This window comes from Ambystoma mexicanum, chromosome 6q (genome assembly GCF_040938575.1).
Source record: "Ambystoma mexicanum isolate Mex_15411 chromosome 6q, UKY_AmexF1_1, whole genome shotgun sequence".
NCBI classification, from domain to species: Eukaryota; Metazoa; Chordata; class Amphibia; order Caudata; family Ambystomatidae; genus Ambystoma; species Ambystoma mexicanum.
The window spans coordinates 616,859,860-616,887,045 of NC_090937.1; the positions used below are offsets into that span (position 1 = coordinate 616,859,860).

The 27,186-nt window shown below is 42.9% G+C and overlaps 1 protein-coding gene across 7 annotated transcripts in view; it reads left to right on the plus strand.

Moving 5' to 3' along the window:
- The window catches only part of LOC138516182 (hyaluronan mediated motility receptor-like), a 269,808-nt gene that overhangs the window by 6,881 nt on the left and 235,741 nt on the right, over nucleotides 1-27,186 (plus strand). For all 7 annotated transcript variants that reach the window (XM_069631115.1, XM_069631117.1, XM_069631114.1 and 4 more), the window contains one exon: nucleotides 4,294-4,424. In XM_069631115.1, the coding sequence (XP_069487216.1) occupies nucleotides 4,334-4,424 (91 nt within the window). In that variant the 5' untranslated portion in view covers nucleotides 4,294-4,333. Of the gene's footprint in view, nucleotides 1-4,293; nucleotides 4,425-27,186 lie in introns of those variants that run through there.

Here is a 27,186-nt window from a genome sequence, read left to right on the forward strand (position 1 = left end):
GGTTGTAATTATGATGATACTTCCCAACTAGGAACGTGGGAAAAGGGTTTAACTTGGATTGTTTAGCCGCATAATAATGGTGCACTTACAAAGACACTGTGGAGGAAAAGGCAAAGCAAGTGAATGTTTAAGGAATGTTGATGGGAAATGTAATTGCAACATCTCCAGTATAAGTCAAACAAACACATACATTTAGGAAAGACTAGGACTCTATTTTCATTACAAGGCCTAATTTAGCTTAGGGAAAACTTCATTTTGAATTAAATGCTTGCATCCAGAATGGAGAAATTAACCTTGGCAACTAATGCTGTGCTTTCCAACACATTTGAGTTCCATTGCCTTAGAAAAATTACTCATACCCTAGCTTCCACCGCCATATGTGTATTCATGTTTCATAAACACATATTATTTCAAACGAATACTGATAGAGTGAGAGTCTTAATTGAATTAAGGGAACACATCTCTATTATTATTTCTTGAAGATTGGAGAAATTGCCATTGGTGTCTTGGCTGGTGCCTGGAAGAGGCCATTGCTGTAATTGGGAAGACTGAAACCCTCCTCTTACTGAGGTTATATCATTTTCTGTTTGTTGCATTGAAGTCATTATACTGAGTATGTTATAAAAACCTGCTTATGAAGAGGACTTCGCAACGCAGTTTTGGAATGCATGGTATTGCATGCTGTTTATTTCTGATTTCACACTACAGTGCTGCTATTACATATTTATGAAGTCAACGTCACCTGAGACCCGCATCTGTATTATGTCACAGTTCTGAGTTAGAACAGTTTGAAGTCCAGTAATGTTTATAAACTACTGGTGAATTTTGTCATATATATACTAATTGTTGAGAAATATCCAGAACCAAAGGTTTTATATTGTCAGGCGACAGACAATATTTTCTGCTGTTTCTGTGTTTTTTTTTAGCTAATGGCATTTTGCTTCCTTATGCAAAAGTGTCGTTCTATTTTCCTAAGTAGCTAATTTTCTATGTGATGTTGGACTGGAGGCCATGTTTGGTCGAGTATCCTACAACTGACATTGGATAGCCTGGTGGGCCAACCGAACGGGGACTAACTGCACAAATCATTAAGTATTGCTAAGTGGCTATACATATATGAAGGGTACACATTGCTGAAAGGCATCATGGCGCTAGCTCAGGGGCAGAACGAGGGTGAAAGGGTAAACCAGTGTGGAAAAAAAAGAGTATTAAGGCTACAACAAACCATACAAGAATTCTCCTAGCAGTGAATGGCGAGAGGAATGTAGCACTAGTGTGCTGGGCCAAGCCCTGTCCAGGATTTATACACAGTAGTGGAAAAAGAAAGGAAAAACCAGCAAAGGTTGGTTGGAAGAGCAGAGTGAGCGTTTTGGGATATAGAGCTCACATGTATGCATTAAAAATGGGGGGGGGGCACGCTTTGTCAATTACTCGATGACTAAGGCTTAGCTCCTTGAAATTAGTCCTTTCCCGAACAATACAGCTGAACCTCCAGCCATTTAAATGAGGTACCCCAAGGAGCCTTTATGCCCAAATGTGCTACGTTCACAAGGAGAAGGGAGTCATAACCAAGTCTGGCAGAAACCCGTGCAGAGATGGCTGTAGCTCTAAACTAGATAGAAAGAAAGGAAATCGTTTTTTCCTAGGGGTTTCAAAGCAATAAAACAACCACTCTATGAAATGTCTCACACCCTACCTGACTCCCTAACCCCCACATCCAGCCCTGGATGTTCAGTCAGCAGTAGATTTGCATTGTGGGTCTTCTAGTTTACCTTTTCGTATACACTTTGAAGCACAAAATCATTTAATGTGAAGTGATCATGGCTAACAGAGAACGACCACTGGTTTCTTTCTTACTACTAACTACTTACTCTATATGGTAGTTGTGAAGCAGAGATGTATATGGTATGCAGTAGATTCATTTATTTTTTCGTTGGTCTTTTCTTGTGATGAGCCATAGCTGACAATCTCTCCATAGCGCCTAGAGATCTTAAACATAGATCTAAGAGTTTATGACATATAAAGAGCTCCGTTGCTATGGAGCTAGGCGTGTGCTATCAAAATGTGTAATAATAGTATTTAAAAGAATAACAAGAATATCTATTCCCCAATGTCAAGTGTGATTGGTGCATCCTGTGCTGTGTGCTTCTCTGCATTCTGGGAGTAGATTCGCATTTAAAAAAAACAGAGCTGCACGTCCCAGAATGCAAGAAAAGGAATCACGGCTGGATGTCTCCTTCACGTGTGACATCAGTGCAAGTTGTGATGCCACTGTAGTCTGCTGTGGGTTGTTTGTATTACTAATAAAAGTTGCTTGCATTTTTTATGATTTGAAACAGGAATGCAGAATGCTGTTTTGCATTAATTGAACAAATGTGAACCTTCTCAAAAAAGGTATTTTTTTCTTGCCGAACAACAGACAGCAGTGTACATGTCTAAATGTGACACACTAACCAATCCGCTGGTGAGATCTGTGGCGTGGACTTGAAGTTATAGTGCACATGGCCAATCGCAGTTGTCGAAGAAAGCATAGTTCCATACTGCAATGTTCGATTAGGGACAGGTTACACAGCTACTTATTTCATTCCATTGCAATTCAAGGAAACAAAGGACAGAGCATCTCCGGCAAATGAAACAGACCTCTTTCTAGCTATTTTCATTACACCAACGAACAAAGCAGTCCATTACACCAGCCAGATAGCAGCTCTCATGATCTTGTGCAAGTAACATTTTATCAACATAGTACCATCTCATGCCTGCTCATGCCCGCATCTCTAGTTCATGTGTATCATGTCCCATTCAGACATCACTGATATCTAGGTCACATTACATGTTATGTTATGTGAAAGGTACTTGTATAGCGCACTGTCACCAATGGAATGGGTCCCCAGGCGCTCTGGCGTTTCTGTAAACAGGAAGGAAGGCGGGTAGGGTTAGTCGAGAGGAGGGGAGTAGTCTAGTCGGAGAGGTGGTGTGCTGTTGGCAGCTTCAGCTCGGTGTACACCGGGTGCTGGGCTTTGGTGCAAGTATCGGATCGTGCAAGACCTCGTGTGCTGTAGGTCCTGTTTATGTGTTGTTGATGCAGTGTGGTAAAGTGCGTGCGGATTGCTGGGAGAGAAATGGTTGTGTGAGTTTTGTGTGGGTGGAGTGTGCAGAAAATTGAGGGTTGGGGTTAGTGGGTTCTGCATCCTGATTCTGGTACTTCTGGTTCCGTTTGAGCTGCATCTCCCAGGGTGGGGAGGTTGCGCATTCTGCTTCCACACAGTTACCGACCCAATAATAGGACTTTTCATGAAGCTTTAGGTTTTTCATAAGAAAGGGTCATGCCCCAAAATCCATTTCTCATTAATCAATGTGTGCTAGGCAGCTCTTACCTAACCACAGGGCTGTAAATCACAGCCCCAAGGAAAGCCACTGATTTACACTGTAACTGAGATCCCGGCAGGGCTATGGCCCCAATTCACATCTTTAGACCCCACAGGCCTCTGTGAATCTGACAACGTGTTAAACATTGAGGGTGCGTAACACCCCATACACCCCTCCACCCCCGAAGCAATGCCCCACCAATACAATCTACTTTTTGTCAAACGTGTTATCTTGACATTATTTTGGCCAGGGCTTCAGTTGTAAAACATGGCTTTGCTATAAGTGTTCTAAAGTTGATAGTGCACATCGAAAACTTTAAATATCTACAGCACTTTATATCGATATCCAATCCCGCCCATAAGCAATTGGCAACAAGGCTGGAAAATGGACCAATCTCACCCTAAACTACACTGTCAGTGGTTTTGAAGTATTTTCAATTTCATGACATGTATAATAATGTGATGCAGATATTAAAGGCACATAGAATGTTGCTGTAGCTATTGTTTGTGTCACAATGTGTGCCGGAGAGGATTGTTCTCTCAATTAGGCTCTTCAATGAACATTTCAACAGACGTAATGGAGTTCCGTCTGATAAATTCCAGGAAACATCAACATTTTTTATTTTTGTTGGGAGTTGTCATTGTATTCGTTTAGATATTGTTTGCAATACCACATGCTGTATACATTTGAAAGGAATGTCTTCTCCAGCGAGGAGCAGAATAAGTCACCTAAGCTGTAAATAATGCAGTGCTGACTGATCCATTTTCCATATGCACTGAGAGGTCATGCCATCGTCTTATGGTTCTCATTGTGACAATCATATGGCACCATTCGTGTGCATGGATGTGCAGATGTTAGGATCCCTTTACATGTACATGGTCGTGCACATTATCCATGGTGCTCCCTAAAGGAATCTGTTTTTTCTAGGTCGAATTCTTTGAAACGTGTGTGACTCATCCTAAGTCCAATGTACAGATCCCTCAGGACATTGGTGAGACAGGAGCCAGACCGAATCAGAGCCCTCACAGAAAGATGCAGCCTGCTGGAGGAGGAAAGAGGTACAGAATATGCTTTGTAGTATTTTTTTAGAAATTGCAAAACAGAGGAAATCATGTAATTACATATTTTAATATCACACAAAGTTAGGTTGGCCAGGAACATAGAGCAATGTAACAGTTGGGTACAATAATAGGGTTCAATAATATGGAGAGAATTCCAAGGAACCAATGTTAAGGGTACAATGAGAAGGATGTGGGCAGAGGGCATACAGAGGGTTATGAGCAAGGGATGTGGTGGAAGGGTGGGCCGGTAGAACCACTGTGTCGGAGGAGGCTCTGCAAATTATCAGCATGTGTGATGTTCTGTGAAGAGGTGGGTGTTCAGGAGGGAGAGGGACAGTCTGACTGTTCCATATTCGGGTGGTGTCCAGTCTTGTGGTGTGCCACAATCAGCTGTGCTTCACGGGAGCACAATATACCAATCACCCACCCAGAGTCAACAAGCCACCCAAAATAGGTCAAACTGGTTGGCGATATTGCCCTACACTCAAAGGGTGAACAGGGTTAGGGATGGTTTGTTGTATAGGTGCGGGGGGGAGACATGTAAAGCATTGGGATTTTTTTTGTGATTGGTTGTGGGGGGCCGGGGGGATGGGTTTAATACAGGGTAAGATTTTCACCCTGCTAGCAGATGTGACTCCTGTGCCAGGCATTGTTTTTGACAACCTTGCAGTAAATATAGTTTCCACTTTGTCTTCTCACATACGCTCACACATATTAACGCACAAGATGTGAGACCAGCTCATTCATTCAGAACCAACTATTCAGACTGCGGTGGTAACACTGTTAGGACTTCACAGTGGTTTCACATAACCACCATGGGATCACAGTTAAAGCATTCACACGCTAGTCACTCACTGCAGTACATAAGGCTTGCCTGGCACTGACTCTGACAATACACATGGTTAGTCACTTAAATAAGTACGTTTTGTGTTTAGTTTGATGTAGATTTTCGATCGTGGTTCTGATACTGCAGATTGTCGAGTTCCTTCAGCCCTCTAGTAGCCTATTCTCTTTGGATGCACTTGGCTTGTCCTGCAACAGTACCCGGGCACACTCCAAGTGGTATATTAGGCGAATAAGGGGCTTTGATTCTTATTTTTGTAAGGACTCATCACCAATTCCATAGCCCAACTTGACCAGTTCAGGTAGGTGCATTTTCCAGTTGTTTAACCAGAACACTTCTTTTAGTGTGTGCTTGTTTGGAGCACTCCCGCCACAAGTCTAAGTTCCAGTCTTCCTGATTTGACAGCCATTACACTAGGCATTGCAGCTCTGAGGTTAAGAACTATAATTCACAATAAGGGACATGCAGTCCACTGTTCCTGTAGGATCTTTAAAGGGTGTATATTGCTACTCTATTGCTTTTTTGATCCACAGCAGCTCTCTAATGACAGGATCTATTTACTTAAAGAAACTCCTGGGTATATAGGGTACATTCTCAAAGTATTAATAAAAAGATACAAGTGCACTGTCACGCATGTCTATTCTTAGAAATCTCTTAACATTCTCACCCTCTGTTTGTTCCTTTACAGATTACTTTTTTCTCATATTTGTATTACTTGTTACACTATCATTCAGAGTACGATTATACTTTGTAATTTGCAGACTGACTTACATGATAGATATTCACATTCACCAAAACTTCAAGTGAACAATGCTATCCCTAAAGTATATGGACAGTCCAGCTACTGGTTTCTTTCTACATAAACCAATATTCATAATAACAGTGGACTAGTGTCCATAATAAGAATTCATTTATTTTAAATTTCAAATATACATAATTTTTTCCAATTTGCCGAACAACAAACTGATTTCCATCTAAGCCAACACATGTGTCGTCCTCTAGTGTCTTTCTCAAGGCTGAAATACGTCAATTCTCATACTTGCTTGTCAATACTGCATTCAAATTCCTTTTTTGCAGAAGACGTTTGTTATATCTATATATACAAATATTACATGGCCTGCGGTAGCGGCCATGTAGTTATGGTTAAGTTGCGCATCTTCTAGGAAATCATTTTTTGGGCGGCTTATAACTCCGCTCCCCCTGGACGAATTCTCACCAAACTTTGCAAGTATATGGCCCACTCCGAATTTTTTTGCAAAGTTTGGTGAGATTTGGTCCAGGGGGGGCAAAGTTATAGAGGGGGTCCCAACATTTCATTTTTTTCCCATAGACATAATGGGAAAAAACTTTGCTCACGCCTATAGCCCAAACCGCTGGACGGATTTTCACCCAATTTGTGGCAGGAGCGGTGGCTTGCTCCTGAAAGCGTGCTTTTGTTAATTTGGTGTAAATCCGTCCAGTAGTTTTTTTTTTAAATGACCAAATCGTGAGGCAACAAAATTAGTGATATGTATGTCCGCTCCGCGGACCCACTTCCCTGTTCGGGCCGCGTATTGGCCTCTGATTGGCTGTACTGTCCACAGACTGGCGCCCGATTGGCCCGAAAATGTGCAGACTTTTGCGTGTTCCGCGGACATCGGGACGCGCTCGCTGATTGGCTGGTGGGAAAACGTGAAATGCGTCAGTTTTCCAGAAGAGCCCACCATCTTGGATTCGCGGACTTTTTGGGGTCCGCGGACAGCGCAGTGAAAACATTTTTTAAAAAGCAGCATTTCACTTGTCAAACTCAACAAACAGTCTCCGGGGATGTGGGGGGGGGAGGATTGGATTGGATATGGCCATAAGAAGCCAAAAAATGGGTTCTTTCACCCCTCCAAAAGTCTGCGAACACTCCAGATGTCCTTGGACATCTGTACCTATTTCTGCATTACAGTGTTGGGGAAAAGCAGTTTTTGGATGGCTTATAACATTTGCGCCATCCAATGAAACTGCATGTAATTTTGCAATTTTATTCTAGAACTAATCCTAAATGGTTTTGCAAAGTTTTGTGGGATTCTGTCAAGAGGGGGCAAAATTAGAGGGTGCATCCCAAAATATTGTAAAAGGCATATAAATGTGGTGTCATTTGACGGATCTGCACAACATTTGGCAAAAACGATTTTGGATCTAGATATAAATGGTTTTCTAAAGTTTGGTGGGATTTCCTCAAGAGGAGGAGAAATTAGAGGGGGGGTCTTAACATTTCTAGATGGCTTATAACTTTGTTGCTATTTGACGAATGTGGACGAAAGTTTTGAGAAAGATTATAGACCCAACCTTCAATGTTTGTGTAAAGACTGAATGGATTTTGTCAAGTGGGGGCTAAGTTAAATGACTAATGTATGTACATACATTTTGACCCTTTAAAAAAAATAAAACATGGGCGGATTTCGAACAAACTCATGAGGAGCATTGGCAAGGACATTAAAGCATGGTTTTGGAAATATGCCTGTGTTTTCTTTTTTTACAAGTGTAATAATGTAGGTACAAAAAATAGTCATATACCTTTGGTGACTGAGGTATACCTGTGGCCGTGGGCAGTAGCCAGATTGTCTGGGTCATGGCATAAGGTCTTGATGCAGACAATCTGGCTACTGGCCATGACCGCTAGGGACGGAAAATGGTGTTAAAGTGGCTATGTCTACCTGGGACCGGCTATGTGGTAAAGTTATTCGAAGGTAGGATAGGTTTGAAAGGGAAAAAAAGTGCTTGTGGTAATATGTTCATAGGGTTTTGCAGGCTGCCATGGCTGCCATGGCAAGGGAAGAGGGGCTGTGTACGGAGACCTGCCTTCTCTTTCCATGTTGGCTGTCTTGGAAAAGGATTTTCCTTCCTGACGCTGTAGGAAGAATAATCTCTCGTTCTTACAGGCGTCCCGCTATAGGAAGAAAAATCATGTTTTAGCACCCTGGGTTCCCGCTTTGGGAACAAGGGGTGCTAATGGCCTTTATCCCCCATTTCAGGGGCTGCAATGGACGATAATGGTTCATAGCCTTCCTTATTTATTTATTTATTTATTTATTTATTTATTTATTTATTTATAACACATCAATGCCCACAGACATCAGGCTGTGTGGTTACAGTAATTGTTGAGGAAAATGAGGTGGAGGAAGACAGCTTACTACTTGCTGAGAAAGGAACAACCTTTCTGAGAGTATGGTGGTCATTGGATTTGGTGTGGCGGCACATAGAGGTGGTCCCATAGGAGTACTGTCCAGGCAGTCTGGAACTGAGTGCATTTCACTTTGGTAGCTTTAGCCTTTGGTACACTCCCGACAGTAGCAAAGAACTGGCACACCCATGATTCGATCTTGGTGCTAGAAGTAGTCACTTCCTCTACCTCATCTTCTTGGTCCTCTTCATTGTCTTTGAAAGTACTGCGCTTTTTTTGTTGTGAAGGTCCTCACGCTGGTGGTGGTGGTGGCTCTTGGGGAGGAGGGATGGCAATATCTGATGCAATGTTTAAGATAAATAGCAGTTTTGATAAAATTCTTCCAACTATGTCCTGTGTTCTAGATTGGTAATGGATAATGAGTATGAACAGATGTAGGAGGAGTGCAAGGGAAATTTTGAAGTTGAAAGTTCCTAGATCAGTAGACAATGCAGTTCGAAACTGTCCGTGAAGGACGGATCTTATCGTGAAGTGCGGACGGGTTCTCGGACATGTCATCATGCCGCGCGCCAGCGCATGGTCATGTGGCGCTGTCCTGAAGGACCGCAATGAAGTCAGATGTTCGTAGACGTCTAAGGATGCAAAACTAGTTAAGTGTATAGAAGTGTTAAAAATGATTCTAGAAGGTGGGAAATGGCCGAGTTTTAAGGTGACACTTTGTAAATTGGACACAAATATTGTTATATTTGGTAGGTATGATATGAGCAAGTTGTAGGAAAATTGCATACTCTGGTAAAAACTCATGAAATTCACTGAAAATATTTTGTTAAAAGGACGTTATCGTTAAGTTGGACTAATTAAAACCTATGAAATTCAATGAAAAAACTTTGTTAAAAGGACGTTATGGTTAAGTTGCACTAATAAAAACCTATGAAATTCAGTTAAAAAACATTGTTAAAAGGATATTATGGTTACAAGTAAAATCGAAAACCCACTGAAATTCGCCAGTTATGGTAAGCTAAGCAACCATAATTCGCGCCACCACCGTGCACTGCTAAGACTAACACCCAGGACATCAAAGATGACATCACAAATATCATTGATGACATCACATTCACAATCCCTTCTATGAAACTAAATGCACATGTGATGTAATAATAATAAAGTTTTTTTCATTATATATATATATATATATATATATATATATATATATATATATACATATATATATATATATGATGAACAGGAAAGAGGGGGTGAGTGGCTCACAATCTAATAGGGTGCTGCACCAGTGTGACACATGCCCTGCTTTGGAGTGCCTCACTGTGGGCCACCCACCCCCTTTCCCCACTGTGGGACTGGGTGTGAGCTTCATCCTTGCAAACCTGATTACTACAGGTACCAGAAGTCCTTGCAGCAGAACACCTGCACTTGCTGTGAGCTGCAAGTTAAGACTGCCTCCCTGATGATGTGAAGAGCACAGAAACCGGTAGGAGGAGAACACCAGTGGCTGAGATATATATATATATATATATATGCATCACCAGGGCACACAGTCCTGGTGGATGGAATGTGCAGAGTGGAAGCAGAATGCTGGTGGGAGTTCCAGGTGTGGAAGACTGTGAGAAGGTCAGTTGAAGAGAGGATGCAACATGGCGACTGCAGTGGAGGCGGCAGCGGGAAGGAGAGGCTCCAGATTCTTTGTACTGCAGCCGGGCTAGGAGCGCCAACAAGGAAAGAAGCTGGACGTGTACCTTGCCGGCACCCGCCACAGACGAGAACCTTGTATTCACCTACAATCAATGACGGTGAGCACGGAACCCAGGAAGTGAAGGGGCACATTGCCGGGCCTTTGAAAAGTGAACTTGTCCACATGAAGGAGAGGAAAGGCGCAGGCAGATGAAGCACAATCAGCGGTACAAGACTGCATTTTACAAAGTGAAACGTGTTAGGCAGGCGCGTTCGACAAGCAGGTGTTTGGCAAGCCAGAGGCCAGTGGAATTTAGACTAAGGCACCGTCCAGCATGCGTGCGAGCATTGAGGTTTCCACAGCAACCAGTAAACAGAAACTAGAGGACGCCTGCAGACCTACCGTATTAATGGGAACTGGCATATAAAGCGCAGATCATCTCGCTCGTCGCAGTGGCGAGCAATGACATTTGATTATATGTATATATTGTTGCTTGCGTTTTTTACATTCTAATACAACCATTTGTAACAAAGAAAAATAATAACAATATTGAACGGGAGGTTCCCGAGCAAGAAACAGAGACAATATAGTGAGAAGTGAAACGCACCTGACAGACACAGAAGGGCCTGTATATACATACCTGGACATAGATACCTGGTGCTGATGTGGGCACACAGCTGAGCGCACACCTGAGTGTGTCCCCAACTGACAAAATGACAAATATCCTAGGCCCAGCATTGTTCCTGCCCCAGTGGGGAGGAGAACCAGTGATAAGGTGGAGAGATTGGAAGGAGGACTTCCTAAAATTTGTGTTGGCAGTGTATGACCCGAATTATGCGGTGGACGCCCTGTTGTACCATTGCCCTGGGCACGGTGGACAAGAGACTCTCAAGGGACCTCCTGAGCCCATATCAGAAGGCAGTGTCATTATGAATGCATTTGAAAAGACACTGGTTAAGCTAGATAAGCAATACGAGGTAAACGAAAATGAAATTCTGGCAAGATGTCGGTTTGCAACCAGAGAACAGAATGAGGGTGAGAGCATTGAAGAGTTTTTAACTGTCCTGAGAGGATTGGCAATCAAGTGTTAATTTATGCCTTGTTTGCAGGAAGAACGTTTGAGGGATCAACATATGATTAAGTGTTCGTAAAATAAAGTACGTGAAGAACTATGGAGTGAGAAATATCCGACTTTAGACAGGGCAGTGGAGATGGCAAAACAAGTAGAGCACACAAGTAGAGCACACCAATTTATGCATCAAGGAATTGTGCAAGGATGGAGGGAAGAAATTAGAAGGATCAGTGGAGACCAGTTTGGAGCGCAGAAAAAAGTCCTTGTCTAAGCCAATACATCAGGTTCTAGGGAACACTGACACTAATTGGTGAAGTAGGGGCTCCGGCAACATGGACTGTAGAGGCAGAAGAAGAGGAAGAGGAAGCTCAAGCTACAGGAAGGATGGTGTTGGAAGCAGACAGTCCAACCGACAAGTGAAAAGCAGTTACAGATATGGCAACATGGAACATTTAGCCATGGATAAGGAATGTTCCATCACCTTTGTTGAGTACAGGTTGTGGGGTAGAAGGGAGAAAAGAGCTGGTACCCTGAAATGAAATGATGGACAAACAAGGGCACACTTCATGACTTCATGCTTCAACTCATATTGACTCACCTAGGTTTCACCTAGCACGTTGTACGCGATCAGTTTTCTGTTCCCCTGTCGCGTTGGGTAGATCATTCATGTGCAAATTGGTTCCGTATCAAATTACTGAAAAGGTATATCTTTCATTAGAAACTGTTTGGAACTGTTACATATACCATACTCACATACCACTGATTGTAGACTGAATATCTAATATGTCATACCTCTTAGTAGGGAGTAACTCAGACGTAAGTTCTTTATATCAATTGCCGGTTCAAAACTGCATCTTAGACGCATTTCAGAAATCTTTTCTAAAGGATTTTTAAAAAGTCAACTTTCAAAAGAGAGCCCGCACTGACTTAACCAATAGGGAAAAACAAGTGCTGGATAAGTTATGGCAGAGCCCAGACCTTATTATTAAACCCGCCGATAAAGGAGGAGCACTGGTAATTTGGGATACCATCAAGTATAAAATGGAAGTTGAAAAACAACTAGGTGACCAAGACACATATCTTGAGATATACAATATACGGGAAATGATTAATAAAACGCTAGATATCTGGAGTGGTACTAGTCTGTAAATATAAATAAAAGAAAGTACTGTTTGAGTATATTTAACTAGGGTTCTCTTTTATGTTACTCTATTAATAAATGGATCACTGGGAGCTTCTGCACTTACTTGGGGTAACGGGCCAATCAGGTATCGATGCCCTTCAGCTTTGCAACTGTACTCAAGGGCCAGTTCTGTGGGTAAAAACATTCATTACTATGCTATAGTTATTTACAACAAAATGGTCTCCAGTGGGACAAGTCGCTGGTAAGAGTGCTGTGTCCCACTAGGAGGCCAACTGCATTCAGGTAAAAACTGATTGACTATTCTTCAACTCGTATTGACTCACCTAGGTTTCACCTAGCACGTTGTACGTGATTAGTTTTCTGTTCCCCTGTCGCGTTGGGTAGATAATTCATGTGCAAATTGGTTCCGTTCAAATTACTGAAAAGGTATATATTTCATTAGAAACTGTTTGTAACTGTTAAATATACCATACTCGCATACCACTGATTTTAGACTGAATATCTAATATGTCATACCTCTTAGTAGGAAGTAACTCAGACGTAAGTTCTTGATATCAATTGCCGGGAGTTCTTTCCGTGCAATTGTTGTTGTCCTTATTAATGGGCATTGCCATGTACCAGATTACATTCCTGTGTATGTAAATATTTGAGTTTAAATTAGTAATCTATGTGGCACGGGAAATATCTTATGCTCTATCATATTTTCATTATCTGAATACATCAGTTTATGCAAGTACTCTCTCTCTCTTACCTCTGACAGTGCAATTTCGCTGATACTCATATTCCTAAGTGGTTGTAACTGATGTGTTCTTAATTTCACAGCGTTACAGTCTCTTCTCTAGTGGCGTATCAGAAAGAAACGATCGATGTGCATGGGATGGCCAACTATCTGCGTTTTAAATATGGATCATTGTTAGCAATATAGAGGATCACAAGGTTGCTTTCTAGTTTTAAATATAGTAAAATATCTCACTCAATTTCGATATCTACCTACATGAATTTGTTAGGTTAGCGTCTGTCCACCAGGCAGCACTGCAGGTTGCTCGCCTTCCTTGCATCGGCACTTTGCTAAGCAACTATGCCGCTTACGTCTAGTTATAGAGTCACTGTGTTAGTCCTGCCGTCTATGACCGCCATCTTGGATGTGTATTTGTTGTAATTATACATATTGTTCGATGTCACTCCGCTCCGTTGGAATGTGTTTTGTAATGATTTCACCTACCGCTCCGCTTTAACTTTGATATTAGAGGAATCCCATTTATGGATTAAAGAACATAGCCTTAATTTGTGTTACGCGTTGTAATGTTGCACGTATTTTGTGGCAACACGTGGATATTGTTTCACGACAGCCTAACACTATTTTACAACCTATTGTTAAAATAACATCTCATATATTGGTCTAGCATGCATCTGACGATGTGTGTTACGTACAAATAGAGGTTCATTTCTCATCTTTGTCAGAGTGGGTTCCTGGCATGCATATTACATTTATCATCATGTAAAAGGAAACATAGACAGTCTCAAACAGTCAATAAATCACATCCGTGATCTCTGAATATATTTACAAAATATTCACTTAGTATATGTATAGAAACTTTGAATAAGTCATGTGCAAAGTATAGCTTACAAGATACGTACTCCATGTATGTATCAATGACACTTATGACAGTTGTATACAAACTCTATGTTATGTCTAGGTTTGTCTGTTTATTTAGCTAATTCTCAAATTTACAAATAGCAGTTTAGATCCTAGTCCAAGTTCATCCCTTGGTGCATGGAATCAAGCTTATCAATCCAGTACATTTCCCTTTGTTGGAGGAGCTTTGTTAGATTGCCTCCTCTCCTGGGTAAGGTGACGTATTCTAAGATTATGAATTGAATTATGAATTGATTATGAATTGAATGTGTGCAATTGTATGTTTCTGTTGCTTGAAATGTTGTGCAACAGGTGATTTTGATGATGACAGGCGAATGTTCGATTTATGTTCTCCCCATCGAATTTTAGCGTTTCTGCCCATAAGTCCTACATAGTATAGCCTATATGGGCATTTTATACCATAAATCACATTTTTGTTATCACAGGACGATGTATGTCTCAGTGGAATACGGTGACCTTTGTATGGATGGTTAACATAATTGCCTTTAATTATATTGTGACAACAATTGCAATTGTTACAAGGAATTGTCCCATTAAAGGTCTTTTTTGTTGTTTTCCTGTGACTGAAGTCGGACTTAATCAGATGGTCTCGAACCAATCTGCTTTTGTTGTACGCAAACAGAGGTGGTAGTGAAGAGTTTTGTCAATGTTGGATCCAGAGATAACATCTCCCAGTGTCTCTTCACAATTTTCTTTATAGGACTGCTTTGTTGGGAGTATGTGGTAACATATACAAGATCACTTTTGGTGTTTCTTATACTTGGTTTCAAAGCTTCTAATCTAGAAGTATTTTTCACATTAATGGCTTGCATCTGTAATTTTTCTTTGTCATAACCTCTCTGAACAAATTTTTGAGTGAGTTCAGTAGCTTTAGTATCAAACTCACTTTTCTCTGATATGATCCTCCTGTATTTCAGGAGTTAACTTAGGGGAATGTTTTTTTTTTGGGTGGAAACTGGATGCCAGCAAAAGGCTGTTTCTATCCGTGGATTTGGTGAAGACTGTTGTTTCTAGTTTGTTTGATTTGAGATAAACTAGTACGTCCACAAATTCTATAGATGTTCTGCTCCATTTATAGGTAAACATAATTCTTGGTGCAAGTGTGTCCATAAATTGAAAGAACTCTCCTAATTCCTCTTCAGTACCTGTCCATATTCCAAAAAGATCATCGATCTAGCTGACAAGGCATTTGATTTTACTCTTCCATCGAGGGCCTACTCTAAGTAAGACATATATCTATTCACGTAACTAGGGGCCATCGCGGCCCCCATTGAGGTACCCGATATCTGTACAAGATAACGGTGCTCAAAAATGAAGAAATTGTTATTTAGTACAATGGTAAGCAGTTTTAGGATAAATAATCGATCGCCCTTCACAGCTTCTTCTGTGTTCAATAACATCCACTCCATTGCCTCTAGCCCTGCTTGATGGGTTATGTTAGTATACAGGCTAGTCACATCCATTGTGAACAATAGGTCCGTGCTGTCATTAAAGGTTATTGTGTCAAGTTTTTTCAAAAAAATGATTGGTGTCCTTGATTTAGGTCTTGGACTTGGGTGTTAGAGGTTGGATGATTTTGTCAATGTATTAGGCTAAAGGCTCCAATAAGATGTTACTTGCCGCTATGATTGGACGTCCAGGTGGTTCTTTCAGGTTTTTGTGAATTTTTGGTAAGATATAAATAACTGGCATTATAGGACGTAGGTTTGTAAGGAACGCTTTTGTCTTGTGTGTTATTAGTTCACATTGATACCTGATTGGCCCGTTACCCCAGGTAAGTGCAGAAGCTCCCAGTGATCCATGTATTAATGGAGTAACATAAAAGAGAACCCTAGTTAAATATACTCAAACAGTACTTACTTTTATTTATATTTACAGACTAGTACCCCTCCAGATATCTAGCGTTTTCTTAATCATTTCCCGTACATTGAATATCTCAAGATAAGTGTCTTGGTCACCTAGTTGCTTACCAACTTCCATTTTATACTTGATGGTATCCCAAATTACCAGTGCGCCTCCTTTATCAGCGGGCTTAATAATAATGTCTGGGTTCCGCCATAACTTATCCAGCACTTGCTTTTACCTATTAGTTAAGTTAGTGCGTGTTCTTTTTTGAAAGTTGAGGTTTTAAAAGTCCTTTATAACAGATTTCTGAAATGTGTCTAAGATGCAGTTTTGAACCAGCAATTGATTTCAAGAACTTACGTCTGAGTTACTCCCTACTAAGAGGTATGACATATTAGATATTCAGTCTACAATCAGTGGTATGTGAGTATGGTATATCTAACAGTTACAAACAGTTTCTAATGAAAGATATACCTTTTCAGTAATTTGAACTGAACCAATTTGAACGTGAATGATCTACCGAACGCGTCAGGGGAACAGAAAACTGATCGCATACAACATGCTAGGTGAAACCTTGGTGAGTCAATACGAGTTGAAGTATGAAGTCAATCAGTTTTTACCTGAATGCAGTTGGCCTCCTAGTAGGACACAGCTCTCTTACCAGCGACTTGTCCCACTGGAGACCATTTTGTTATAAATAACTATAGCGTAGTAATGGAATGTTTTCAACCAGAGAACTGGCATTTGAGTACAGTCGCAAGAGTGAAGGGCTCTAAAGACTGGAGGGGGGTGTCTGTACTCCTGCTCTCTATATGGTAGAGGAGAGGCACAGAGGACCCCAGCCAAGATTCTCTATTATTGGTAACGTAGTTGAGCAATCAAGGCCTAGCTTCTCAGGAGGTGATGCAGGCTGGTTCTTAAGTACAGTGTAGTCCCCAAGCCCTCACAAAGGAATGTCCACACACTGTATTAGTTAAAACACAGTCTTTATATAATTAATATTCAAGGTTATGTACACTATCACAATAACTCACTTTGTGCTCAGAAAATCAACAATGGTAAATATATACAGTTCTAAAGTGGTACCACAAATATTGTCAGAATGTCACATAGATCAAATAAAGAGGAAACCAGCAGTAGAGAGAGGAGGGAAAGCAAGATGGTTGAACAAGTGGCAGAATACTGGCCTCTACCAACTAGGCACAGTTCTGTTTGGAGATCCCCCCACCTGGGCAACCTGTAAAGCAAAGATGTATCACAAGCCCAGTCCATATATTGTTCTATGAGTCTTATTTCCCTCTATAATAGCTCTACAGCCCCAATGTACCTGGAATTGTAGCGTTCGTCGACGGGAAATCGACGGCCCTTCTTGGGTGCCCTCCCTTTAAGGTAGGAGTCACGGGTCATCGAACGTCCGATGAAGAACGGGGTGAACTACGGCAGTGAAGTGGCAGCTCCTTTCCTAGCGGTGCTCGTCGACGACGGAGCGTTGGCGTCCTGCAAGGAAGAGGCGTGCGGGGCACCTCGGTGACGATAGTTCTGGACCGCAAAGAGATGATGAAGAACTGTGGCCCAACAAGGGCGTCAAGTCGTCGGCGTCTCTGTGGTCTTTAGGTGGTGGGAAACCCACCGGCAGATGCTCCTCGGCGCGTCGACGGCCGGGCTTTCTCCAGCAGGATAAAGCGGGCGGCGATGCAGACGAGAGCGTCCTTGGATCAAATTAAGTTCTTAGCCAAACGGGAGCACGGCGGCTCCAGTCGGTGATGGCGGTCGTCGACAGTGGCGGACAACAGTCCCGGCGCTTCTCCTTGGGATTCCGCAGCAGTCCCCGTCTCCGGTCGGCAGCCTGTCATAGGTCTGTCTACCAGGGAGCTTTGGCAAAGATCAGCTGGTGCATGATGGTCCCTCGTAGCTCGGGAAGAGGGCGCCTTGCCAGGTCCTCTCTGGGTCAGTCCTTGGAGACACAGCAGCTTTCAGATCCACGAAGTAGAGCAGCAGCAAGACTTCTCTTCCAGCAGGGCTTCAAGGTTAAGCTTCAGGTTTACTCCAGTCACTCTTCGTAGTGGACTTCAGCTTCTGAACACAAATTCTAGCAGTGAGAGGCTCCCAGATATACTAGTTGATTTCCCATTCATTCTGCTGGATCACTCAGGCAACCAATCGGTCAGAAGGGCCTTCATGCAGGCATGCAGCCAATCAGGTGCATAGTGCATACAGGCCATTCACTTCTCTCCCGACAGTCACAACAAGTTATGTGTATTGGGACAAGTACCCAGCCATTCAACACTCCACACTGCATTCATACCAGTTTCAGGCAGGGCTGTCTCAGTTATTGTCTCAGACACCAGATACTAGACACCCACAACACAGAATGCATATTCGTCACACACTCCATTCACCCAGGTCGCACCCACAGGGTGTACCCACAACATACTGTCACTGGGAAGGCTCCAGCCAGTCTGGCCTGTACTTCACAACAACACCATATATGGAACTTCCCCCCAACAGCCAGTCAGGGGGAAGGGACAGAGTCGGGGCTTCCCAGGACTTTGGGAAAACATTGTTTTTTCACACGGGTACAATTGCCATGTACTTGGAGGCTTATTCGAAAAAACAATTCAATTTTGGACCGCATACCATCAACTAAGGTATGCTATACTCTCGTTATTTGTTCCATTAAGTATGATCCTTCATACCATCCAGGCGCATTCATTGCCATCTTTTTCCTATTGTAGATTACCTCCACAGATACCAGACCAATCTATCTGTCTTCCTGAATTCAATTCAACCGTTGACAGAACATAGGTAGGTTTCCTATAGTGCAGTACTTTTTTCATACGGATTCCCCCGTGTGGTCACACTTCCTCTTGACATACTCTCCTCTCCCTTCCAGTAGGCATTCCCAAACACGTCCTGATGAAAGTTCGGACCCTTCATCTGTGAACATTATCTACTCAGTCAGTAAAGGTTGAATACCCGCCGAACCAGAAACACCCATAACAATGTGTCGACCACTATGACATACTACCAATCTGATTGTAGTATTTGAAATCCACAATATATGTTACTAACCCTCACCTACCAAACTGTGATGTAACAACAGTTTTGTACTTATTTCCATTTTTTGTGTTCTTTTGTTACAAGCCAAACTAGGCTTGCATGTGATCTTTCGTTTCAAACTGTGTATTCTTTACTATGAATTCTATATTCTATATGTATGTCTGAATAAACCAAAATTTCTATCCTCTCCCATTTTTTGTGACTTTTGATGGCTAGCATTTACAAACTAGCTTCCTGCCTTTTGAAAACCTACCGCAGTCTAAACAGTGTAATAGGGGTAGCTTATGACTCTCTCTTCTCCCTGTAATTAACGCCTTTTTGAGTAAAGCCCCTCTTTAACAAAAAAGAAGGCAACTAGCCCCCTTTTTTCTATAGTCTCTAGGACAACCCTTTGGTTGTTGGGCTTCATTAATTGTCTATCCAAATAAATGGAAAATGTTAATATTGTTAGTTTTACTGACGATTTATATAAAAAACTCCTAGAAACACCCTCACTGCTGGGCAACAAATCTCCGGTTGTCACACCAGTCCAGAATCCCTCAAATAATGACCTTGATACTCTATTTGCAAAGAAAAAGAAACTCATAAGAACTGACTCCCACGGGCATCTAATGGTCAAATACCTGAAAGCAGGCGTGATCCCAGAAGGTCTACAGGTCAAGAACATTCCAAGAGTCTCGACAACCCCCGGTTCATGACAAAATTCAGTGGAGTGGGCAATAAATGCTCCCGTGATTGGGTAATCCTAGTCATAGAAACCACCAAAGAAGAAACCAAAAGCCAAAAAGAAGCACTCAAAACTCTCGAAGAGAAAATCAAAACAGAAAACATAATCCCAGACATAAAAATACAACTTGAAAAAATCGAAGAAGAAATAAAAAAATGTGAAAAATTCACCATTGACAAGAAACTCTGGAAGCTACAAAACGACGTTAAGAATTACAAAGAAGAAAGAACATACCCATACCTAGTACCTGGTTTCTACAATCAGATAAACCAAAACCCTCAACAAAACATACGTAGCCCACGTCGACCTCAGAAGAAATTCGTAACTTTTTACAATAGCTCCAACAGTAGTGGTTCAAATAGCGACTCCAGTTCCGCAACATCTGCACCTTCAAGTTCAAATCAACAACACCCTTTTCAGGGACGGGGACAACGAGGCTGACCGAGACTATATCAACAACACCCCATGCGAACACGGCAATGGATGTCCCCAGGGAACCAATCATGGTAATACCCATCTTTAATCTCAGCGACCACATCCTAACCCATGAAGAAACCAATGTTCTAAGCAAAGGAATAAGCTTTGTCCCCACTACACCCGCCAACAAATTCCAAACGGAAGTCGAACTCTGCAAATTCTTCTGGACTATCAGACTAAAATTCTTCTTCATCAGCAAACCACAAAAAGACCCTCCAAAATCCACTGGTTTAAGACTGCCTTCGACTTTCACTCCACTATCTCACATGATCTGCCCAGAAATTCTGGCTTTCGAAAACCATATCCTTCTAGAAACCAACAAACTCTTCGAAAAAAACATCAGATACCCCGACAATCTCAATAAAAACGAACGAACAGCCCTGAAAAACCTTGAAAACAATCTCACTTTTCTGATTAAACCTGCCGACAATGACAGAGGTATCGTCCTATGGGCCAAAACATTATACGACACAGAAGTCCTTAAACATCTCAACAATACCAAGTTTTATCGCCAGATACTGGCCGATCCTACCACCAGACTCCTTAACGAAATAGAAAGTCTTATGTGCCATGCACTCCAAGAAGGCTGGATAGACGACGATGAAAAATTATTCCTGATAAACCGTCATCTGATACTACCCGCATTTTATCTACTACCAAAGATCCACAAAGACGCCGATAATCCACCAGGTCGTCCTACATTAGCAGTTATAGGATCGGTCGTAGAACCGCTGTCTATTTACATTGACTACTTTCTACGCCCATTCATTAAACAAATGAGATCCTACGTGCAAGATACTACCTCGACCATCAAAAAACTTGACACCCTAACCACCAATGAAGAAGAATTTTTAGTGACCCTGGACATCGAGTCACTATACACTAGCATTCCCCAACGTGAATGCATCGATGTGCTGGCCACATACCTTGATAAAATAACCAATATGGAACCACCTACGGCTTTCATTCTTGAATGCATCCGCATCACATTAACCGAAAACTACTTCATTTACAAAACATCTTTCTACCAACAATGTCACGGGACCTCAATGGGGGCAACTTTCGCACCAGACGTAGCCAACCTGTTCATGGACTTTTTTGAAAACAAATGTATCTATGACATCAACAACCCTTTCAAAGAAAAAATTAGCTTCTGGATCAGGTACATCGATGATATGTTCATGACATGGAAAGGAAATAATACAGAACTAAAATGTTTCTTCACATGGCTCAACAATCAATATCCCTGCATCAAGTTCACAATTCAGGCAGATAAACACTCGATTCCTTTTCTAGACCTCACAGTCTACAAAACCACCACCAACATTCTAGCAACAACCCTCTACAGGAAACCAACAGCCAAAAATACACTTCTGGAATTTAAGAGCTTCCACCCTCCTAGTCTCAAAGTAAATCTCCCATTTGTCCAATTTCTGCGACTAAGGCGTAACTGTACAAAATGAGAAGATTTCGAATCAACTAGCAGAGAACTTACCACAAGACTTAAAGAAAGAGGCTACCCCAACCACACGATCCGTCAAGCCAGAAAATGAACAAAAAACAGAAGCAGAGAAGCATGCCTTGAACCGACCCCACAAGAGCCTTACAAGGACAAAATCACCTGTGTCACTACCTTCTCACCACTCAGCAATCAAATAAAGAAAACTATACTTAAACAGTGGAACATTCTCCAAACAGATTCATTTAAACCCACCAAACCCCGTTTTGCATTTAAACGGAGCAGAAATCTCAAAGATCGTTTGGTAAACATCTATATGGAACTGACCAAGCTAAAAGAGCAATTCACCCTATTGAATCTACCTGCCGTCAAAGGACACTTCAAATGCGGCTCATGTTCAGTCTGTTCTCTGACAAAAAACATGAAATCCATTGATCTAAACGGAAAAAATTGGAATTTCGAGTCCTTTACCAACTGTAAAAGCAAATGGACAGTATACGCAATTCAATGCCCCTGCAATTTGCTATACATCGGCAAAGGTAAGAGAGAAGTCAGACAACATATTTGTGAACATCGCTCATGCATCAAAAATGCTATTCCAGACAAACCTATGGTGGCACACTTCCAAGAGAAACACCACACCCACAATGACATTTTCTGGTTTGTTCTAGAAATAGCCAGAAACCCATTCAGAGGTGGCGATAGAGACCTCTCACTTCAAAAGCTAGAGCAGAAATGGATTTTCCGCCTCGATTCTGTCAAACAGGGCCTTAATATAGCCATTGAATGGAATCTTTTCTTTAAATAAATCCCTATTTCTAGCACTACTTGTCATTTGTTTTCTTTTAACGTGCCTTGTGAAGTATTTTTCCAACAAGCCACTGGTCTCACCCCGCCTGAATACCCTGACTACAAATTATGTTTTTTGTCTTTTCAAACTGTAATGCTTTAATCGTGTATCTTGAACAAAGATGTTTTCTTGCCTTCTATTTCTGCACGACGAGACCAAAAAGCCTGTTTATGCAACATGCACCACTCAAATGTATGTTTAACCAAATTAATCTGTCGTAATAACCATCTATGTTTTTTGCTCCTAAAGAATGTCCATGTCATTCAGTTAGACTAACTTTAATACATGAAGTCACCCTTGTTTTGCCACCACTTTTGCTTTCTACACTATTACCCATTAGTGTTCTCATCATCGCCCATGCGTGCAAATCAACCCATGATGCATTCGCGCCCCTTTTTCCAAAGCATAGCGTCCCCAGTAATGCCGCCATTACGCATGTGCCACACCGGCCGTAATTGTATTTACACTACGCACCATCTCCATTAGTAATCATTTGGTTTCCGGATTCGCAAGGCAGACGTTTATCCGCCTCACGCTCCTTTTTCAGGTAAGAAATCGAGCCCGCCATGACCCATCAATCACTAAGCTAGTTCATTGTTAATACAGAACCGCACCGCGATTATTTCGCTCAAACTAAATTCCACCTTCTTGTTTGGCATACTTTAGCCCAAACCACCGCCGCACCACGAGCACATACCTAATCGGATGGCAGGCCCTAGCCCTAACTACTACCATAATCACGTACAACCAACACTAGACAGTACAGACGTGAACTTCCCTCACGCTTTACTGGATATACTGGATATTCTCAGGTTCTGCACCATTAAATTCCGGTCTTCTATTGACAATGCCCACGGAAATCACAATTCAACACGATACCACCCTTTTTGAGCCCGCTCAGGCACCCTTTAATTTACTGCCCTAATAATCACCATAGACAATTTGCCTGCGGACAATACTTACCTCCGTCATCCGAGGCTCCCCCCTTTTTAAACAATAAGGACACTTCTCTCTAAATCGTTTTTAAGCACCAGGCAAAAACACCACTTTAGCCAGTAAACTATATCCTTTTCCTTCCTACACAGCGGCATAGGCAATGTTTCTATCCTGAATAAGCCTCCAAGTACACGGCAATTGTACCCGTGTGAAAAAACAATTCGAAAAAACAATTCCATTTTAGACCGCATACGATCAACTAAGGTATGCTATACTCTCGTTATTTGTTCCATTAAGTATGATCCTTCATACCATCCAGGCGCATTCATTGCCATATTTTTCCTATTGTAGATTACCTCCACGGATACCAGACCAATCTATTTGTCTTCCTGAATTCAATTAAACCGTTTACAGAACATAGGTAGGTTTCCTATAGTGCAGTACTTTTTTCATACGGATTCCCCCGTGTGGTCACACTTCCTCTTGACATACTCTCCTCTCCCTCCCAATAGGCGTTCCCAAACACGTCCTGATAAAAGTTCGGACCCTTCATCTGTGAACATTATCTACTCAGTGAAGGTTGAATACCTGCCGAACCAGAAACACCCATAACAATGTGTCGACCACTATGACATACTACCAATCTGATTGTAGTATTTGAAATCCACAATATATGTTACTAACTCTCACCTACCAAACTGTGATGTAACAACAGTTTTGTACTTATTTCCATTTTTTGTGTTCTTTTGTTACAAGCCAAACTAGGCTTGCATGTGATCTTTCTGAATAAACCAAAATTTCTATCCTCTCCCATTTTTTGTGACCTTTGATAGCTAGCATTTACAAACTAGCTTCCTGCCTTTTGAAAACCTACCGCAGTCTAAACGGTGTAATAGGGGTAGCTTATGACTCTCTCTTCTCCCTCTAGTACAGTGGAAGGCACACCAAGCAATTGTTCTGGGCAATCGGAGGGAGGGGGCAGTGTACGTGATGGTAAATGCACTTCAGTGGTCCAGCAAGGCTCAACATTACCCCTGGTGAAAAAATATACAGGATGCGTAACGCAAGGGCACACCAAAAATCCAAAATGCGTGTGTGCGACACCTCGGTAGCTCCCCTAAAAAGAAAAAGATTTACGTGATATGCTGTGGCATCCAACAACACAAAAAATGCTTACGGGAAGGCCAGGAAAGCTACTGTAATGGTAATAATGGAGGTATGCGATACACAGGGGCGCCCAGAGTATTAATAATATGTATGTGACTTACCGTTAGCCTCAGAAAAAATAAAAGTGCATGCACATGTGCACGGAGAAAAATCTCCCACCAAAATATGAAGTATGCACTGTCACAGTAGTGAACGAATTGCGTGGCACTGCAAAATTCTCTGTAATGCATTCATCCGTCCACTCCAAATCGCACTTACGGTTGGATTTTCCTCTACGCACTTCTTTATCCCGATTCTGAACACCAACGCCCACCGCGTGTCACATAAGTTACGCGCTGAGGGCCTTTTCTCTGATTTCACGTGTCCACACTAATTTTGAACGTGCAAAGTAACTGTCACTCTGTTTCCGGCTGCCCACGCAATAGACACGGAAGACCCACACTCCTGCCTACAAGCCTTTTTACCTGCCTCCTATTGCCCTGAGCTGCCTCCTACCGAGCCATCTGCTGTTGCCTGCCTGCCCACTGTGTGTGCCTGCTGCCCACCCGCCCTGCATTTTGGGTGCCTGCTGTCCAGCCATTGTCACTGCTCCTGTCCTTGGACCTGTGTGTTCACCCCTGCTGATTCAGCAGACTCCCAACGTGCCAGAACATCACCACCGCTCCACAGCCCAACCCCAGGACCACCTTATCCACCACAACTGCCTCGGGGGTTGCCATGTCTCAAGCAACATCTTCAGAGGTAAGTGGCAACCCAATGGCAGCGAGGCAGAGGGCTGTCAACTTCACTTCCATGGAAGTAGACATCCTGGTGGAGCATGTCCTGGGGCATTATGATGCCCTCTTCAATCCCCAGATGCAACACAACAAGGAAGGACTGAAGCTGATCTGGGACAGGATCGTGGATGCCATCAGCACAGAAGGGGTGGCATCCCGTGACTGCCTACACGTGCACAAGCGCTGGGAGGACCCAAAATCCAGAACCCACAACAAGGTCTTGCGCTTGCTTCTTCCAGGCCTGTGCCAATGGAGAGGGGTGCAGGTGCCGGATCAACAACACCAACATGCGTGTCCTGGAGAAGTTCTACCCGGCACTGCACACCCAGGTCAGCGAGTTGCAGCAACGTCTGAAGTCGTCAGGTCAGTGTCCATGTGTTGCTGGGCTCCACAGTGCATGTGCATGTTCATGTATGTTGGGAGTGCGCATCTTTGGCTTACAGCAACTATGCCTCTTGTACGATGTGTGAGTGCATGACCCAGACAGTGCTCTACATGTGCGCTGTGAGTCATGTGTAATTTCAATGGTATTACATTTGAATTGTGTGTTATACTGCAGCATTTCACAACATTCACATGGTTTGTTACATGTGTCTGAGATGTGCCCGTGTGACAAGTGTAACAGATGAGGTGGTGTGGGCAACCTCATGTGCATGCATGGTGTTCATGTGTATGGGTCAAAGATGTGACTATGTAACTGGCCATCACTCATGAATGGATGAAACAGGTGCATTTCAATGTGTGATGTAGTCATGTGGCGGAATTGCCATTGCTGGTACTCTGATCTGATTGCTCATTGCACTGCTTGAGGACTGTCAGGTGATGTGTGTGCATAACATGTGCATGACCACATAATGCATGTGTGTGTAGCATGCGCGATTGATAGGTTGTGACAGTGCCATGTCCCCGGATGTGATTGTCTGTTGGGATGGACAGACATGTATATGCATGTATGTACGTTGCATGTATATGTGTGTTGTGGAGGGGGATGATGGTCATACCGTACCCTTTACCAGTGTACCTCATGTGAAATCTTTTGTTGCCATGCACACATTGGTGCAGTACCCTGATGTTTGTATTCTATGGGGGTCATTACGACCCTGGCGGTAGGGGGTTAAGGGGCCGGTAGAGCTGCCGGCCCCGTTAACCCCCTACCACCTCATTACGAGGTCTCCTCGCGGGACCCGCTAAGGACGCCTGGACCAGGCGTCCTTGGCGGGTCCCGCGAGCAGACCAGGATGCTAACAACAGGCCCATCATTAACGGGCCCGCTGTTAGCATGCTCCCCATTCCCATTGAGCCCTTTGGGGGCTCGAATGGGAATGGGAATGGGGATGGGTCCATGGAATGGGGAAATACCGGGCCCTCCAAGGTTGGAATGGGCCAGTGTTTCCCCATTCCAGGAACATGGACCCGGTACCCGGAATAGGGGTAGCCATGCCGCAAATAGCAGCATGGCTACCTCCAGGGTCGTAATGACCCCATATGTCTCCTTATCTGCAGTTGCATTGGAAGAAGAGGGTGGAGACAGTGCTCTGGAGCAAGGCAGGAGTGATGCCTCCACCAGGCAGAGACGCAAGGCCCAGCCATGCCCCCTGGACACAACATCATCGGGGAGCGAGGAGGTTGGTGTCGCGTCGGGACCATTGGCCAAAGCTGCTGAGGGGAAGTCCAAGAGGGCGAAGGTGGACATGGACTCCTCGGCAGCGGGGGGACAGGTGAGATAACACAGGGGCCATCCACTGCGGAAGACACTCGGGAGTCATCCAGGATAGCGGGGGAGGAGGGGGCTGTGGTAACCCAGCCCATGGGATCAGGCTGGGTGGTGAGGTGGGTGTGACTACTGTAATCCTGCCCCTGGGGCATGAGGCTGTACAGGTCACTATGGAGGTGCCTGTGCAAAA